The 16,777-nt window shown below is 36.6% G+C and overlaps 1 protein-coding gene across 6 annotated transcripts in view; it reads right to left on the reverse strand.

Moving 5' to 3' along the window:
- Positions 1-16,777, reverse strand: part of IBTK (inhibitor of Bruton tyrosine kinase) — a 58,713-nt gene that overhangs the window by 11,967 nt on the left and 29,969 nt on the right. For 3 of the 6 annotated variants that reach the window (XM_069804741.1, XM_069804737.1, XM_069804736.1), the window contains exons 17-25: positions 16,432-16,533; positions 15,329-15,446; positions 13,626-13,686; positions 12,814-12,941; positions 10,942-11,054; positions 10,163-10,311; positions 9,255-9,421; positions 7,386-7,478; positions 6,056-6,214 (exon numbers count right to left, since the gene is read on the reverse strand). In XM_069804741.1, coding sequence (XP_069660842.1) covers positions 6,056-6,214; positions 7,386-7,478; positions 9,255-9,421; positions 10,163-10,311; positions 10,942-11,054; positions 12,814-12,941; positions 13,626-13,686; positions 15,329-15,446; positions 16,432-16,533 — 1,090 coding nt within the window. The remainder of the gene's footprint in view (positions 1-6,055; positions 6,215-7,385; positions 7,479-9,254; positions 9,422-10,162; positions 10,312-10,941; positions 11,055-12,813; positions 12,942-13,625; positions 13,687-15,328; positions 15,447-16,431; positions 16,534-16,777) is intronic. The other 3 variants (XM_069804740.1, XM_069804739.1, XM_069804738.1) reach the window with 2 other exon arrangements.

Raw genomic sequence — 16,777 nt, forward strand, 5'->3', positions numbered from 1 at the left:
CTGTTACTGAACTAGAGTCTGCATATTATCTTTCAAAAATAAACAAGTATGAAAATCAAAAAAAAACCAAGTATGAAAATATAGCAATTTAGCATCATAGCTATTCTGAACACTTTCTGATCCAAAAGCCTTTTTATTTAAAGAATTCAAGGCAGTCACATTAGTCTTTCCCCTATCCATCAAGACTTTGGAATTAATTCTTCATACATTCACTTACATTTAACTTTACTAAGCACAGTAGTCCCACTCATCGTCAAATATACAAAATACATATTGGAAGAACAGCTCTGCTCATTATCTACTCAAAGAAATAAGAGAACAATTATAAACACTACTGAAGTAAAACAAGCTTTCTACACAACACTAATTATTTGTGCAGCTACCATAAGAGAAGCATCTGAAACCAAAGACTTTCAGACTACATCTATGCTGTATACAACTTAAGATAACAAATGTGAGGGACTTAAAGCATTACAATATAGTATCTGAAATCTTACAACAAAAGCATCTGAAAGTTATATATGATGTCTGAATGCCATGCAAGACCACCTGAGCTTAAGTTTGGAAGGTTTTTTGTTGTTGGGGTTTTTTTTCTTTTTTTTTTTTTTTTTTTTTTTTTTAATACTGCATGAGCAGCGTAGAAGGCATAGAAAGCAGAATGGGAACCTCCAGGTGCAGGGCCTCAGAGTCATTTTGCACATCCTCTGTTTCTACTACCAGCTGGCAGACAAGAGTCTGGGCAAGTGTTTGACCAGAACTTCCCCAAACTTACTATACTAAGTAGGCAAATGGTTCCCTTGGGATCTGCTGTCACAGAAGCTTCTTTTAACAGTTTAAGTAGCCTACCCATTTTCATGAAAATTCTGTACTGCAATCAGATCCACTTGCAATACAGCACCAAAAAAAAAAAAAAAAAAAAAAATCCCCCAAACCCCAAAATAACCTCCCCCAAAACCCCAAGCCTGCATCATTCTCAGCTTGTGAACCTATCCAAAACAATTACCAATATCTTAAAATGGTTTGGCTTAAACTGGTACAAATTTTCCTAACAGCAACAACTCTAAATTTCAGCTTGTCCTGCCTGAAACACTGTCATTTCTATCTAATTTGTAGCATTAGAAAAGACTAATTTATACATCTTTTTTTAAAAAAGTGGAATATGACTACATTCCTCTAATCTGTAACTGCAAAACATCAAAGCATGAAGTTCCAAAACAGCTGTTAATGTTTCAGTATAAGCTGGAATACTGACAGACTGACAACCTAGACATTGAAATACACAACTGTTAATTTTCAAGAGAGACTTCAAATTCCTTTATGCCTCCACTCTTGAAAAGCCATAGGCTCTCCTGAGCTTAAAAAAAAAAAAAAAGCCAAAACAAATAACAAAAACCATCCCCCTCCCTCGATCAAACTAGGTTTGGACAACTAATAAAATTAACACCTAGCTTCTTGCATGACATACTCTCAAAGTATTACTAGTGTGATTCCCCTCCACCCCCCTTCTAATTTCCACTTTTCTTCAAAGGAGGAAATATAGGTTCATTCTCCCCAAAACTATGAAACTGGGGGTTTCTTTTGGTGGAAAAGGTAGGATGTTGTGTATGATAAGACTCTGTCTTTTAGTCAACCAAAAAAGGGCCAGAAGGTCCCACACCCTTCTGGCAACTGTGCTCATTGCACATCCAAGATGAATATCTTATTTCATTGGAACACACATTCTAAGGCTTTGACTATATTGCATGTGTGGAAAGCTCAATCTATTGCCAAATGTACTCTAACAGTCCACTGTGAATTTACGGAATATAACTTTGCAAATATAGTATTAGAACAGATGAGTAACACCATTCTACCTTACATACAAAAATACTTTGAACAACTAGCAGGGGCAATCAAATAATTGATGGCTTGCCTAAAGCAGCTTAAAGTTTATTCAACAAATGCTCTCTTCCAACAGCTAGGCATACTTTTAAATATTCATATACCCCCACTGGTTCTTTGCTTGAACTCTTGAGCTACCGGCATTTTCCAGATCAGCAGCCAGAGGAACACTGCAGAGGAACGTACAGAATCATGCATGGTGACCACATGAGCATTAGATTGGATTCCATCCTCCTGAAGTATATCCTGGCCTTTTCGCTTAAGATGGTTTGTGTAACACAGTAGAGCCCAGCTACTTTCAAAAACTGTTTAATCAGAACCTTAAGAGCACAATGTATTTTCTGGAGACAGTTAGCTAAGCATATTCAAAAAATCAGTCCATACTTGCTTTTTAAATGCAAGGAACAGGTCGTAGGCAGTTGCTAGTTTAAAATTAAACAGCACCCAATAGGTAAAGAGTTATCTATCAGAGAATAGGTGAATAGCATGAATTGTCAAACTATTCAGATGTCAGATCAAGGAAGTTATGCCCCATATTTTTATATGCCTTTTATCAGAGCTTCTCTTAATACCTTACTTCCTGTATTAACAAGTCAGTCATTCAACTAGAGGCATCTAGCTTGTGTGCTTCAGTCAGCCAGTACAAGTACTTCTAAAAAGTCATTTATCTTAGAGTAAAGAATAGGACTTCAGGAACTAACAAAAACCTCTTCTGAAGAAGCCCAGATAATTAAGTAAGCTATGCAATGTCCTTTAAAACCTACTTCAGGCTTTGTTGTATCTAAAAGTTGTGTATGAAGGGGAGAATGGAAAGCCCAGGCTGGACAAAGATAGATGCCCTATACAAATATCCTCCTGCGAAGGAGTTCTCATAGCCCCTTCCCTTGACACCCAAAGTCTGTCAGAGAAAAATATATAAAACTGCAGCTTGAAAATGGCTAGTAAAACAAAAAAGGAAATTAACTGATGATATTTAAGATAACTGGTTGAAAATACCCATGAAATGCCTACACCAGTAATCATTAGCATCAGCCAAAGCCACGGCATGGCACGTATGGGGAAGTTCCTCTGAAGACTCCAGAGAAGACCTCCCTGTGACCACTGCTCACAGAAAGGCCCCTGACTTTGCTGGGTGCCTGAGGAAAAGGACTGACTCACACAGGCCCCGGTCCACCTCATTAGCAGCACCCCTGGCCAGCTGCTGCTGCTCACCCGCATCAGCACAGACACCCCTCTGAGTCACCCATCGGGTAATGCACAAGAGCATGGCTTCTCTGGTGCTCACACCGAGTCACTGATGGGTAAAAAGGTGGTGGGTTTGTAACAACGTGTACATTAGTATGTGAATGAGCCTGTGTGATTTGTTTATGTAAGACTGTGTACATCGTCATTGTAGATGTTAGGTTACATATTGTTTATGCATAATTATAACATTCGTAGTAAGATTAAAAACAGTAGATGGATTTTTTTTTTTATTATTTAACATAATAAAGGATAGCATAACTCAGTATTTCCTGTATCGGTCACCATCTAATTTCACCTTCGGTTTCTTCCAGTACATTTTAAGCCTCAGAGCTGTAATTGCCCTGTGACACCTCCATTAGCTAAGCCAAATAACAAACTTGCTGCCTGACCTGCAGTATCAGCTGTATAAAGCAGGTAGCGTGTTCTTTGGAGCATTTGAGAGGATCAGAGTTAAGGATTCTGAAATTCATCCACTCATTAGAATTCAGAAGACAAATCTTGCAAACCTTGTTTCTCCTTTTGTGAAGGTCCCAATTACAGTTTGGAGGTCAGGTAGAGTCTGAATCCTTAGGTGCAAAGCAACTCATTCTATTTCCTCTTTAAGGCAAAATTGTGGGCTTTGTTCAGTGTTGTATCAGAATAGCTTTTGGGGGCTGGAGGAGTAAAGGAGACCCCACATTTTGGTATCAGGCGTACGTGGTTGAAAACAAATTGAGGAAACAGATATTTAAGTCCTGCTTGTATAAATCAAAACAAAAGAATTCAACCTTTTCTTAGATTCACTTGAAATATTGTGTGCTGGATATTTTTAAAACCAGGTGATCTTAGGCAGTTCATTTTTGTAAATAACTACTGTAGTAACATACCTCTATAGCTTGTAAGCTGGACACTAGAAATACATGGCATGTAACTTTTTTTTAGTTGTAATCAACCCAATCAGCAGACACCTACAGAGAAGATTTCTTGTCCCTACTTTCACTAACCCTTGGAGTAATCCCAGCCATCACCGTCAGAATCATTACTTGAAGAACACATCATGCCACACTACCTTGAATTCACCAAGCAACTGCCCATTTCAGATCAGACTGACATGATCCTTGACAGGCCCTGTAAAATACTAAAGTCCTTTAACCATAAAGCTGAATGTACTGCATAGTGTCCACTAGAGAAGCAAAGCTTGTTCTGGTGTCATGACTGGCAATAGAATACCATTTTAGGATCAATTATTATCTGATTTAAAATAGATGATTTGGGGATGATTACAACGTACTCTCACAGTTTTTCCCATAAGTTACCGATAAATATTTTGAACACCAGCTCTATTTTACCATTGTTACATTCTGGGATATTACCATTATTACTATAAACTAAAATAATAGCATACCAACAGACCTATCTCAAAAAAATCTAAAGGCACTTCAAACTCAAGGTGCTGATCATAATAGCATCCATCCAAAAAAGAAAGATGAAATCACAGATACATGAAATGGAGCAGAGAAGCAAGCAGTTCTAGATTATTACCCTAAATCTTTTGACACAGAACGCCTCTCAGGAAGCAACTGCTGCCAGAAAGCAGCCCACCTTTTCCTCAGCCAGCTAGTGATGTGATTTTTTTTCCTCTCTATACACTCATTAAATAGCTAACAGGCTACATGTCTTGTTTTGAACTTACAGGAGCATAGCAGAAAGGCAAAAATTCCAGCAGATGCTTACTGCTCTTATTTCTGAAAGGAGCAACCAATTGATATAAAGGATCAAAGGAAAGAGAGCCAAAAGACACAAGAGGGATACAGCTCTAATTGTGGAAAATCAACCTATCCTTTGAAAGACAGACTCCTGTTTTACTTTGAAACCTACCCAACACAAAAGGAAAACTGCTACAATAGCATCTAAACCAGCTAAATTGTCTAAAAAAGACTTCATTTAAAATAGAGTAACTGTGGTGGGTATGCAGCAAGCTTTGCTCCCACTGAAACACAAACAGGTAAGCTCTAGACAGAGGAGATGGACTTACAGTTCTTCTAGGGTACCCGTACAGAAACAAGCTGCAATAAAAGGCTAGACCTTCTTGAACAGGGAAAGGGGGAGGACTGCCCAACATTTACCTCAAGTGAAGAGCATGCACATAGGTATCTATTCTGTAGTAAACAAACACATTAAATTTACATAGCTTGCAACTTCTACAGTTATGCCTTTATGCTTTCATCCAATACCAACTGTAAATGTGAAGAGCAAAGCATGAATCGGGCTAGCACCTCATTACATTCATGGTTGTAAACCTAGTTCATTGACCAGATGATAAACCGTTTTTCTATTCAATACGGTGATATTAACTGGAACACTTAAATTGCGTGTAATCAGCATTAAAAGTCATTTTAAACCCATTATGCATCCTTCCACCATAAGAATTCTTAGCAGCATCCATCACTCCCTCCAGCTCCTAGACATGTACATAACTTTGTTATCTATAATTTTGGTCAATTGTGCTCTACTCCAAAGTCATTCCCCTCCCTGTTAGGAAGGGCTAACATTTTTCTTTATGTTTTTGACAGAGAAAAAACAGCATTAATAATGATTTTCAATAACCTCTTCCTGACTAAGTTTCAGAGCTTGTGCTCAGTCTTCTTTTTCTATGCTTCACTTTGATACCATCTGCAAATACCACATCACACACAGGCAAGAACCAGATTGGATGCAGTCTTCTGACACACTATAGCAAAATTTCAAAGAACTAGTAGACTGCAACCACTGCATTTCCCTGCTCCCTTTGAATTTCTAGATTACTATCAAATGTAGATACAAATAGTTCGATGCTAGTCTTTTTAATGAACAGAAGTAGGCCATTTTTATTTAAGAAACTGCTTCTAAGAGACTATCCAATGTAAAAACCCCCCAAAGAAAAAGAAGTGATATTTCATTTGTAACATACCATGCATTCCCTAGTTTTGCAACTTTTGTAGGTGGAGGCGGTGTGGTTATTAGTGTAGCAGGCTCCGTGCTGCTAGTTACTGATCCATTATCTTTTGCTGCCAGGGCAATCATTTTTCTTTGCTTCTGTGAAAGCTTGATTCCATGAGACACCATTCTGCTGTGAAGTGATATTGCAGAGAGAAAATGCAAGATCAGTGTCCTTTGAGATGACTCGCCTTTAATCTTGCAAATTAAACTAAGAAATACTTCTTTCCTCGATCAAAATACTTTGTCTAGAGTGCCAAAAGCGGAGTATAGGTGGGGGGGGAGTGGTCAGATGGCTAGGGAGCAAAAGGAGGATCAATGAATATCAAGAGTGACAGAAAGAAAAGCATCATAAAACTATTCTTTCCATAGATGTCTACAAACGAAAACATGCAGAGTAGGAATCAAGCCTCTAAAAGAGATGGACTACCACCAGATGAAGACTATTTTCTAATTTTGTGACTTTTTAGAGACTGTTAGAAGCTTAGCTCCCTTAAATCAAAAATATTGATGCATAAAAAAACATGTACAACAGCATACAGCCATTTTTTCTATTTGTAATAACTTGTTTTCCAAGTTATTCGGATTCCTCAGCTTTGGCTGTTTTGTTCACAGCTTCTGAACCTAGCTAGCCAGCAACCTTTTACTAGGCTCCAGGACTACTGTCCTAGCTCTCTTTTACAAGAATGCCACACTTCAAAGGTCATGAAAGTCATCTCCAGTTTTCTTCCCATACCTTGCCAGTTAAGAAACACTAATTTAATCCACTGCCTCCTGAAAAAGTACATTTATCTCCCTGTGTCTTTGGGATGCTTCTCCGAGCAAGAGCCACCCTTGCTTCTGTCTGAGGAAAAACTGTTAATATCAACACATGGGTGCTGGGGATGTTCAGAGAATGCAACACAAGAAACAAACTTCAGGATCAATTACAGTAGTGGTCCACAAGTAATTTCTGAAGTGCTAGGGACAAGAATTAATTCTTTTTGGTTGTAAATTGGAAAGCTCAGCAGAGCAGGCCACTGATTTAAGATACTCATTTACTAGCTCTTTAGCTCACATTTCAACAGCTAAGACATGCTTTTGCAGTAGTGGACCAAACAAGACTACAGTAAAATGAAGGGATAAATTTTGTACGCTGGCAGAAAAACACCATAATGAACTGAACTAAACAAAGCTGTTCGAAAACAAATAGGACAACTTCTCTCCTGCTTTTTTTAAACTTTGAACTGCCTGAACCACTAAGTAAATTCATAATAGCCTGGTCTATCACACTTTTCTTTTATAGATTTTGGTTTTTTACCAACCCTGAATTTGCCTTTGGCATGGTTCCACATTTCTGCATACTTTCTTCAATTTCCATGATGGTTCTTAGATCCATAGCAGGAGGGCTGGCAGGGCTAAATGAAAAATAAAAAGTTACCTTACAAGGCACTCATTTTTACTTACATTCCACAGCTCCAGCCTTCACTGAAATCCTCTAAATCATACATAAGGTTGGTAACCGGATGTATAATTTATGTCTGTTTCCTCAATTATGGCAAACCTCAAATAGAATGTTTCTGACAAAACTTTTATAAATATATACATATTTAAGAGCACACTATAAAAATACTTTTCAAGACTCATTATACTATGAAACAAAAAGATGTGAACTATGATTACTTTAAAAAAATTAGATACCTAAATCCAGGATACTTATTTAGTAGTCAACTGCTCATGGTAAGTGTTAGAGAGGCATTGCTCACAGCTCTTTCATGAAGGTTGAATTAGATCTTCCTTTGAAGAACAGGATTAAAATTATTTCACATGGCAAACAGAACACTCTTTGCAAAGTTAGAGCTCTATACAAATACCAGTAACATTCTCAAACTTTAGGAATCAGTTTTGTTTTCATAAGTGACCTAATTTTGAACTTCCACAGAAATGAACATGAATTAAATCCAGACATTTCCAGGCTTTACATAAAAACTATAAATTAAAACCTGTGTACTTACAAGGCATTTGCAAACTAAGCTGTGTTACAACTACATTCAAGGACAGGTTTTGAAATAAAATATAAGCAGCACTCCCTCTGTCTCTCCCCACATAAACCCAACTACCAATAGACAAACTAGTGAATTAACCACTGGGAGGTCACATCAAACCCTGTCGTCACTTCTCCTCCACAGTAGTTCAACCAAATACACTACAGTATCAATCCTTTAAACATTCTACATAACAGTGCTGCCTGCTTTTTCCTGACATAGCAGCAATACTAGAAAAAGTAAAGAAAGAATACAAGGGAAACTCATAAAGGCACAGTGACATAATGACAAAGTCCTATGGTTTTATTTGTTCCCCTTCCATGCAATCCTCTAAAAAATATTCAAAAAGAACTCCAAGATAACAGATGAAGGTGAAGCTTCTTCCAACTAGTCTATAGACCAAAGAGTTGGTTGTGGGATGTGTTACCCTCTCTGCATAGACTTGGCTTGCACAAATACATAGTGAGACAAAACACAGATTCCTAATGGACCTTGCTCACCAAACAATATACTTCAGAGCTGCAACTTTTAATTTCTATAGCTGTATCACCTGTATTAACAAAGCCCATCAGCCACAAACCAATAGAGCCTGGAAAGATTGTGGGAAATTATTGCTATATGATTCCCTAAATCCTTAAACTCTTCTCTATTCAACCTTTATTAACAACTCTCTCAGACAGGACACCAGGCAAGACAGAACTTCAGTCTATCACAGTACTGCTCCTTTTTCATATGCAGATATGGCTACAGATAAAAATTAACAATCATTTCTTTATTACTGTATAAGTTAAACCTGTGGTGTTGATTTGCACAGACCGTTTAAGTGTCCAGGCATGCCTTAAAAATGTCCAAGTACAATGGTGCTTCTAACAGCTTCAAGCATGGTCTGATTCCACTAAAAACTACCACGTATTCTGGTAGCACTTTAAAAAAAAAACCTAAAAAAATAAATCTACCTAGCAATTGCTTTTCTTAAAGAATAATTAAAAAATGTACCAGTTTTATTAAATAGCAAAATCTTTAATTCACATATCAGGTAATGTGTGATCATTTTGAAGAGCAGATAACTTTTTAGCCTGAATAGAATATTACTAGCATTCGCTACCAAGTGATTGTAAGTTAGGTAGGCACCACAACAATTAACTCCACCTGAAACTGGTTGCTACCCAATTGGGAGAGCTTGCAGAGTTGTTTTTGGCACTGGGAATGGACTGTGGAACAGACTGTGTCAATGCTGATGATCCCTTGTATGACTTCATCATCTCCTTGTTAGGTTGAGAGGGTTTCATACCCTGACTGCATGCTTTGTCCTTCATCTAAAAAAAAGACAGAAAAATGTAGAATAAATATTCTCACATTTTTTCCACTTAGAAGAAAAAGAGCGATGCTACAAGCAGCTTGAATGACACATGTAAGTGAAAAGATTTTAAAGGATACCTCAGAATAGCAATAATGTAGTGAATCCCTGATCAGTCTGCTGCTGTTTGTACCTTTTTTTTTTTTCCCTCCTCACTTCACACTTCACCCTGAATCATTTAAGTCCAAATATTCATCTTGATAGTGGAAAATTCACTCCAAGATGTTCACTTCTAAAGCTTTAACACTTAATAATATACGCATGATTCTCTCAAATTTATTTCTCTTTGCCAGTTATGGCTCAGTTATCCTGGACTGTACTTCTGTCCAACTACAATAGTTGAAGAACAGCAGGATTTTCCTAGAGTTTTTTTGGCTTCTGTTTTTGTTTTTTGGCTCTGAACTTCAGATTTGCTTTGCGTTTTAAATGAAGTAGATGGAGACCTTACATAATTACTCTTTGAATTTGAAATTTTCTGGACACTACAGCATACAAAAATTTTCATTATGGTACCACGTGAATAAATTACCCTTAGAAGATGTAATAAGCAATATTCATTTTTGTTTACTTTATCAGACAAATGTTGTCTACACCATTTTAAGGAAAACAGCTTCTCAGAAACACTCCAAAATACAAACTCTGATTTTGATGGGCTAGATAAACACAAACGAATAAATTGATAGGAACAAAGAAATCCAACCTCAGTCCTCTCTGGATGAAATCCTTTTGTGAAGTCAGGGGACTGCAAGTCTCTGGGGCTACCCACTCCTGCGTAACTACCTTCAGAGTCAGATGTTAAGAGTTCTGGAAGTGATTCTACAGAGTTAGTTTTATGCAGTTTTACTGAGCCTAAGAAATAAGAAAAGAGTAGAACTATTAAATCATGAGAGCTGGACTAAACGATGCTTAAAAAAACCATCACTCTATATGATGAATACAAAATAATCAGAAGTTTACCTAGTCCAGTATACTAGACTGTAGTAAGTATAAGCAAATTTAAGACTACCTTAAATACTTTTTCAAAATAAGATTACTCCCAGTTTTCTTTCTCTGTCTCACAATATACAGTTTTGTGAAGTAACACTGAGATTTTTGTATTGAAAATGAAGGCTTCTACCACCTTTTCAGTAAACAGTGACTAATTTATTTTTTCTATTCCAGAAAAAAAACAAAACCAAAACCACACCTTAGCAGAATGTTCCACTTATTAAAACCACATGGGAAAGTGTCCGTTAATTTTATTTGATAAAATACATGCTTTTACAGAATCTGAACTTTGGGCACAAGCTTAATATGACAAAGATCCCTTCAAACAAAACTTAATCTTAAGAATCCACTATTCAAATTCAGCTATGGTGTTCACTAGAAAAGAAATAATGTTTGCAAGGTATCCTTATTGAAGTATAGACATCTCATTGCATTGCATATTAAACTTTATGTTCTGTTTTGATACCTGAAAGGAACCTCTTTCCCACTGACCTGTAGAGGCTGGACTCTGAATAATATCTGATAGATTATATCCTCCAGAGCTGTCAGACCGTTTTCGTGGCTTCTTTTTTGCCTTAGTTTTTGCTCTTTTGAAAAGGGCTTCCCTATTAAAAACCAAAAAAAAACCCCACCAAAAAAACCAAGATGGATTAAAGCCAAAGAAATTGAACCTCAGAACTATCAGTGTCAATGTCAAGTTTTTCAGTCAGCAGCAGCAGCAGCTATACTTCAAGCAATAATACCTGGTCCCACCAGCTATCACTAGCTGCTTGTTCCTGCTCTGATTATGCACTGGCACAACTATTTAGTAAACTAATGGGGGGGGGGGGGAACCAACAATCTAGGAGGAAGAGAAAAAATTCTTTCCAATCTAGATCTAGTCTCTGGTCTAGTACACTGCACAAAGACTTCTGCTGAGACAGTGGAAGATACAGCAGCTGCATAGGCTGGCACTGCCACCTAGGTGAGATTAAACCTGCTACACATCACAGCAACTGACATAAAGCAAACTACACTCAAGTCTCCACATTCTTCTCTCTTGATTTCCCCTAAATTAGTGAAGTTCAATAAAGTCTACAGTTGGTCTCACTTTTCCTCAACACAAATACTGTCACCAAGATAATACTACTTCTACAATAAAGCAGGTATATGGTCATGTCACCAAAATGTCACATGTTCCTATATATGATATTAGGAAGAGTGGAATCAAATAAAAGGCATCTTTCATTTTAATAAAACTACTAGAAATTCAGAATTATTTCAAAAAGCCTCTTTGAGAAGCTTTTCGTGGAATAACTATATACGTACTTATTCATTCCTGCAACAATACTGTAACCTTACGATGCTTGAGGTTTTTTTTAATCCTTGGACTGCCCTATACCCTAAAGGCTATCGTCTAGCCTATAAAAACACTGAAAGGCTTGAAGTCTAATACCAAATAGCCTCTCAGTTCCCCTGATCTACATGTACTAGTTCATTTACCACAACTTTTCTTGACACAAGTGGTCAGAACGGTACACCATACCACATGAGGTCTAATCTGCACAGTGACATCTTATTTCATTATTTGGAAGCATGTTTACAAGTCATCCTATCAAATTAGCTTTTCATAGTTGTGATGTCAATTTCTCTAGTTTAAAAACTGTGCCAAAGAAAGCAGTTTAATTTTATTATTTGCTCTTCAGAGAGAAGCAGCATATTAAGTTAGTCTGGTAAGACTTTACAGATTCTATTGCTCTCACTTCTATGTCTTCAGAACAAATATTCAAAGACAGAATAACAGAAGTCCACAAAACCACCAAGGCCAAACTACCTGATCCACAGTTGTTTGGATCACATTTTCTAACCTTTCACAGGTTTTGTTATTCTACAGCCACACAATAGCCACTTTAAACTGACAGATTAAAAACTCATGCTACAAAACTTCGTATTTTGCATGACAATTCTGTTAATATTAAGAAATTTAGATTATCACAATTTTTCCAGACAGATCTATAGTACCTTAAAGTCTGTTTTTTAATCTTTTGATTTCTTCTAATTCAGTGAAGTTCAATGAACTCCACAGTTGGTCTCATACATACACAAATACTCTCATCACATGCACAACTGCCAAACATTACTGTGAATGCTTGTTTTGCTACCTTTACTCACATGCTACTTACAAACTGAAAAAAGTGCTCCATTGCAGTTCTGTAACATTTTAAAATACTTAAGGGAACTAGTAACGATCTTTGAAATCTCCGTTTCTCCTATTTCTTAATATTTCCATTCTGCACCCAAAGAGAGTCAGGCACCATCCAAAGGGGGACAAATACCATATACAGCTCACCTAGTAGAAAATGCTGATGAAAAATAGATACTTACTGAGAATTTTGTTCTGTATTCATTTCTTCCCTTAAAAAGACAAAGTTCTCTCCGTCTTCAGGCTCAAAAGAACTTATGTCAGGTCCATCTGGATATGGTGTAATTACTCTTCTGACCATGGCTGGAATCTGCAGTTGTAAAAGACGTTACACTAAGTTTCTCTTAAGTTGTACGCTAGCAAATGTATGATCTCTTGTAAAAAGATCAAAACTGACTGTCATTTAAAACACTTTTACAGATCAATAATTAAGTTTATAAGTTGGTTAAATAGTTAAGTTACATCTTTAAGCAAAACAGAAGGAGAATTTCAGCTGCCTATAACTCCTGACAAAAAAATGCTTACAGGTTTTGCAAAAACTACTGTACAGTTAAAGAACACTGGATTATAATGTGCCTTGGTTTTCCCCTTTCCATTAAAGTTCAACTTTCACATTATTTTTCTTACTGCTTTTAAGATCTATATGATCACCCTGAACTTTACACTGGAGAAACCTGATTTACTTTCTTCTAAGTAACATACGCTCTTTTCCATAGGTTTTTCTCATGTTTTTTCATGCAACAATTGTTAATTACAGAACATTAATACGTTTAATATGTATAATTAATTAAAGGACACAATACTGTTGCAGCAGTGGATAGTGAATAATGAAATATGAGCTCCATGAGATTGGTAATAGCAGCAGCTAACCTTAGCTTTTGAGTCAGATGTTCCACATTCAGCCTGTGATCTACAGACCCTGCAGCTATGTATTTATTACTCCTCTGTTCTCATTTTAAACCTAATCAGCTTACACTCAAGTTGTACAACTTACCATTTTCCTGTAATAAACAGAAAGATCCTTTACAACTTCATCACTTAAGATATCCAGAGTCCTTAAAAAAAAAAAAAACAAACAAAAAACCCACCAAATTTATCTTACCAGCTTAAAAAAACCCAAACAAACCCATCACATTAATGAAAAATTCAAATGAACATTTTAGATGAATCTCACATACAGGCATTACTGCCTATTCACGGTGGTCCCAGAGTCGGAAGAAAATGAACACAAAATATAAACTAGTCAATGCCCTTATAAGGCAGGATTAAACCCACCTTTCCAGACAGCCTACCTTTACTTAAGGCCACAGCCAATACAGACCTATATAGTTAAGTTACCATGAACTGGTCATTAGTTTACCTATTTCTAAATACTTTCAAGTCTTCCCGACATACATCTAACACTCCAAGTCTATGCAAATTCTTCTATAACACTCAGCCACAACATTCCTTGACATTGACATTTATGCCAAAAAATAACAGTACAGCAACGAACTTTACTCAACAGAACTATCTTGCCCATGTGAGCAGCTCTCCTTGCACAAAGCTGTCACAGATAAAAGTTCTATCTGTCTCAGGTGTCTCAGATTGAAAGTCTTGCTACCCAGTAATGACATTTTCAGATTTTCACTAAAATGCAGATAGTGTCTTAAGTGTAGTAAGAATGTTTCATGTCCTTTCCAGGCTTAAGACGAAACAAACCTGAATTCAGAATAATACTTAAGACAATGTTAGGAGATTTTTACTCTTCTCTCCAAAGTCAAAGGTTAAAATGTTTATACTTTATAAGGAAAGAGGAAAATTGCTAATATGAATGAATCCCTGTATCTGTGGTACAAGCAGAGCGGTTGTGTGACATAGCAATAATGTTCTGGCATTCTGAACTGGTTCAGACCTCTAAAAACTTCTGTAGGTAAAAGGAAGCATGATAAAAAGGCTAGGAGTGGACAGAGTGGACCAATAACAGAGATACAGGGGGTTTTGGTTGGTTGGGGTTTGGGTGTGGTTTTTTAAAGTCTTTGCTGGAAAAGAAGCTTAATCAGTGCTGATAAGGCTTGCTCTGAGAAGATGACCTGTACTCTGGAAGCAACTTGAAGCCCTGTCCAAAACCATCAAGAGAAGAAAGGCCAGAGAACATCTTCAACTTCTTAGAACACTAGCTGAATCATTGTGGAAAGCAAGGGTAATTAATTAATTTGTTCAGCCCTCACTGCAGACATGTAAAGCAAAGAGACTACCAGAAGGCAGGCCCATCCTCTTTAGAAAATGCACCAGCTATAATAAACCTACTTAAAATAAATTCAATTTGCATAGTAACTATGATGCTAAAAAAAAAAAAAAAAAAAGAGAGAGAGAAAGAAAAAAAGAAACCAACAAAAAAACCCACAGCTGTTTTATGCATCTTCAAAAACAATTTAAAAAAAAAAAGAATGAACAAGATTAGGCCTAATGTCAAAGCCCACCGAAGCCAAGAGAGGTTTTTCCCCTTAATTCAGGCTCTTTGCGCTAGATTGTAACATAGAGTTTTGTACTATAGAACTGGTACAGTATGTACAGTTATTTAAGTAGTTTCTCCCTGTTTGTCAAAAACAAGTCTCCCTTTAAACTAGCAGCATTCAGTTGTATTTTAACATTTAACTGCTCATATTAGTTCTTCCAACCCTTTTGCCTTTTTGGGATGTTTGAATTCCTCCTTACCTTGCTTCAAGCAAAGCTGCCATGTTGAGTCCTATGAACTGCAAGCAGGACAGTTTTAACTGTTCAGCATTATACATTGCTGAGAACTCCAACAGCTCGGCAGCATTCTTTAAAGTAACTGCAAAGAAGAAACAGAACAAACCAAATTGGACAACGTGCTGCAATATCATGCAGCAGTTTTTAAGACTTATTGCACAGCATGATCTAGTTATTGAAACATATCATATACTTCTCCATTCCTGGAAAAAATGCTAACACTCAAATGGCCACAAACTAAAGCAAGCTCCACATAACTCTGTAGCAGCTTGAATGCAACAGCTGCTTCACAAAAATAGAAAGGCCCTACCTACAAACGTATCAGTTTCAATATATTGAAACTCAGCAGTCCAAATCAAAGGGGAAAAAGAAAAATAGCAAGTTTCATATACAGTAGAAACAGTTCTTAAAGCTCCAAATGTTCCTTTAGCAGGGAGAAAGATAAAAAAAAAAAAAAAAAAAAAGGTGGTGAAGGGGCAGTGGGCAGGGGAGAGAGAGAGAGAGAAAAATGGAAGTCACTATGAAATGCCAAGGAAAAATGTATGCTAACTTCTTGTATCAAGCTAAGCAACAATACTTAGTGTTTTCTAGAAGAGGCAGATCTTCATAGCCATATAGAAATAGCACTTTGCCAAACAAACAGCAGAAGAACTAGTAGAACTAAATACAAGGACAGAAATAGAAACACAGAATTCATTTTATCATGTTTTAAACACAAGAAGTTTACATTCCATGAAATAAAGGTTTTATAAAAGTTTGGTTTCTTTGTTGTAGTGGGTTTGGATTTTTTTTTTTTTGCTTTTTGCTTTATTTACTTTTTTTTCCCTTCTATTAAAGAGCATGAGAGGAAGACAATGATGCATAAGGAATGAAAGATCATGCTAATCTAGAACATCACCCAAACTAAAGAAGCAACTGTTAACAGCTATGCAATGAACAGCAAAAGGTAATCAGAGCAAAGGAATATAAGCAAATAATTCTGTGCTGAAATAGGCAAGAACATTAACATCTAAAAAAAAGCATTTTTTTATTCTCTAACACTTTATAATACAAGCAGAACAACTCACGTTTTTCTGCAATGGCTACTTCACAGATTTCTTTGAGTCTGGATATAAGAAGTTGGTCTGCTACCACAAGAACATTACATATGAATTCCACATTTTGAGAATCTGGAAAACAAAGCATCATGTAAACACTGTGGGCAAGTCAAAAGCAACTATAACACATACAGATTCAATGAAAATTTACCAAAGGACAAATGTAATGTCTTTGCAAATTTTGATAGGATTTTCACAGCACAAGGAATAGCTTAGAAGAGCACAAACAGTCATTTTTTTGAAGCAAGAGAAGGAGGGAAAAGGAAAACTGCAGTTTGACAAACTAAAGAAAAGGTACAAAAAGACCTGAGCTATC

The sequence above is a fragment of the Haliaeetus albicilla genome, chromosome 17, assembly GCF_947461875.1.
Source record: "Haliaeetus albicilla chromosome 17, bHalAlb1.1, whole genome shotgun sequence".
In the NCBI taxonomy this organism is placed as follows: Eukaryota; Metazoa; Chordata; class Aves; order Accipitriformes; family Accipitridae; genus Haliaeetus; species Haliaeetus albicilla.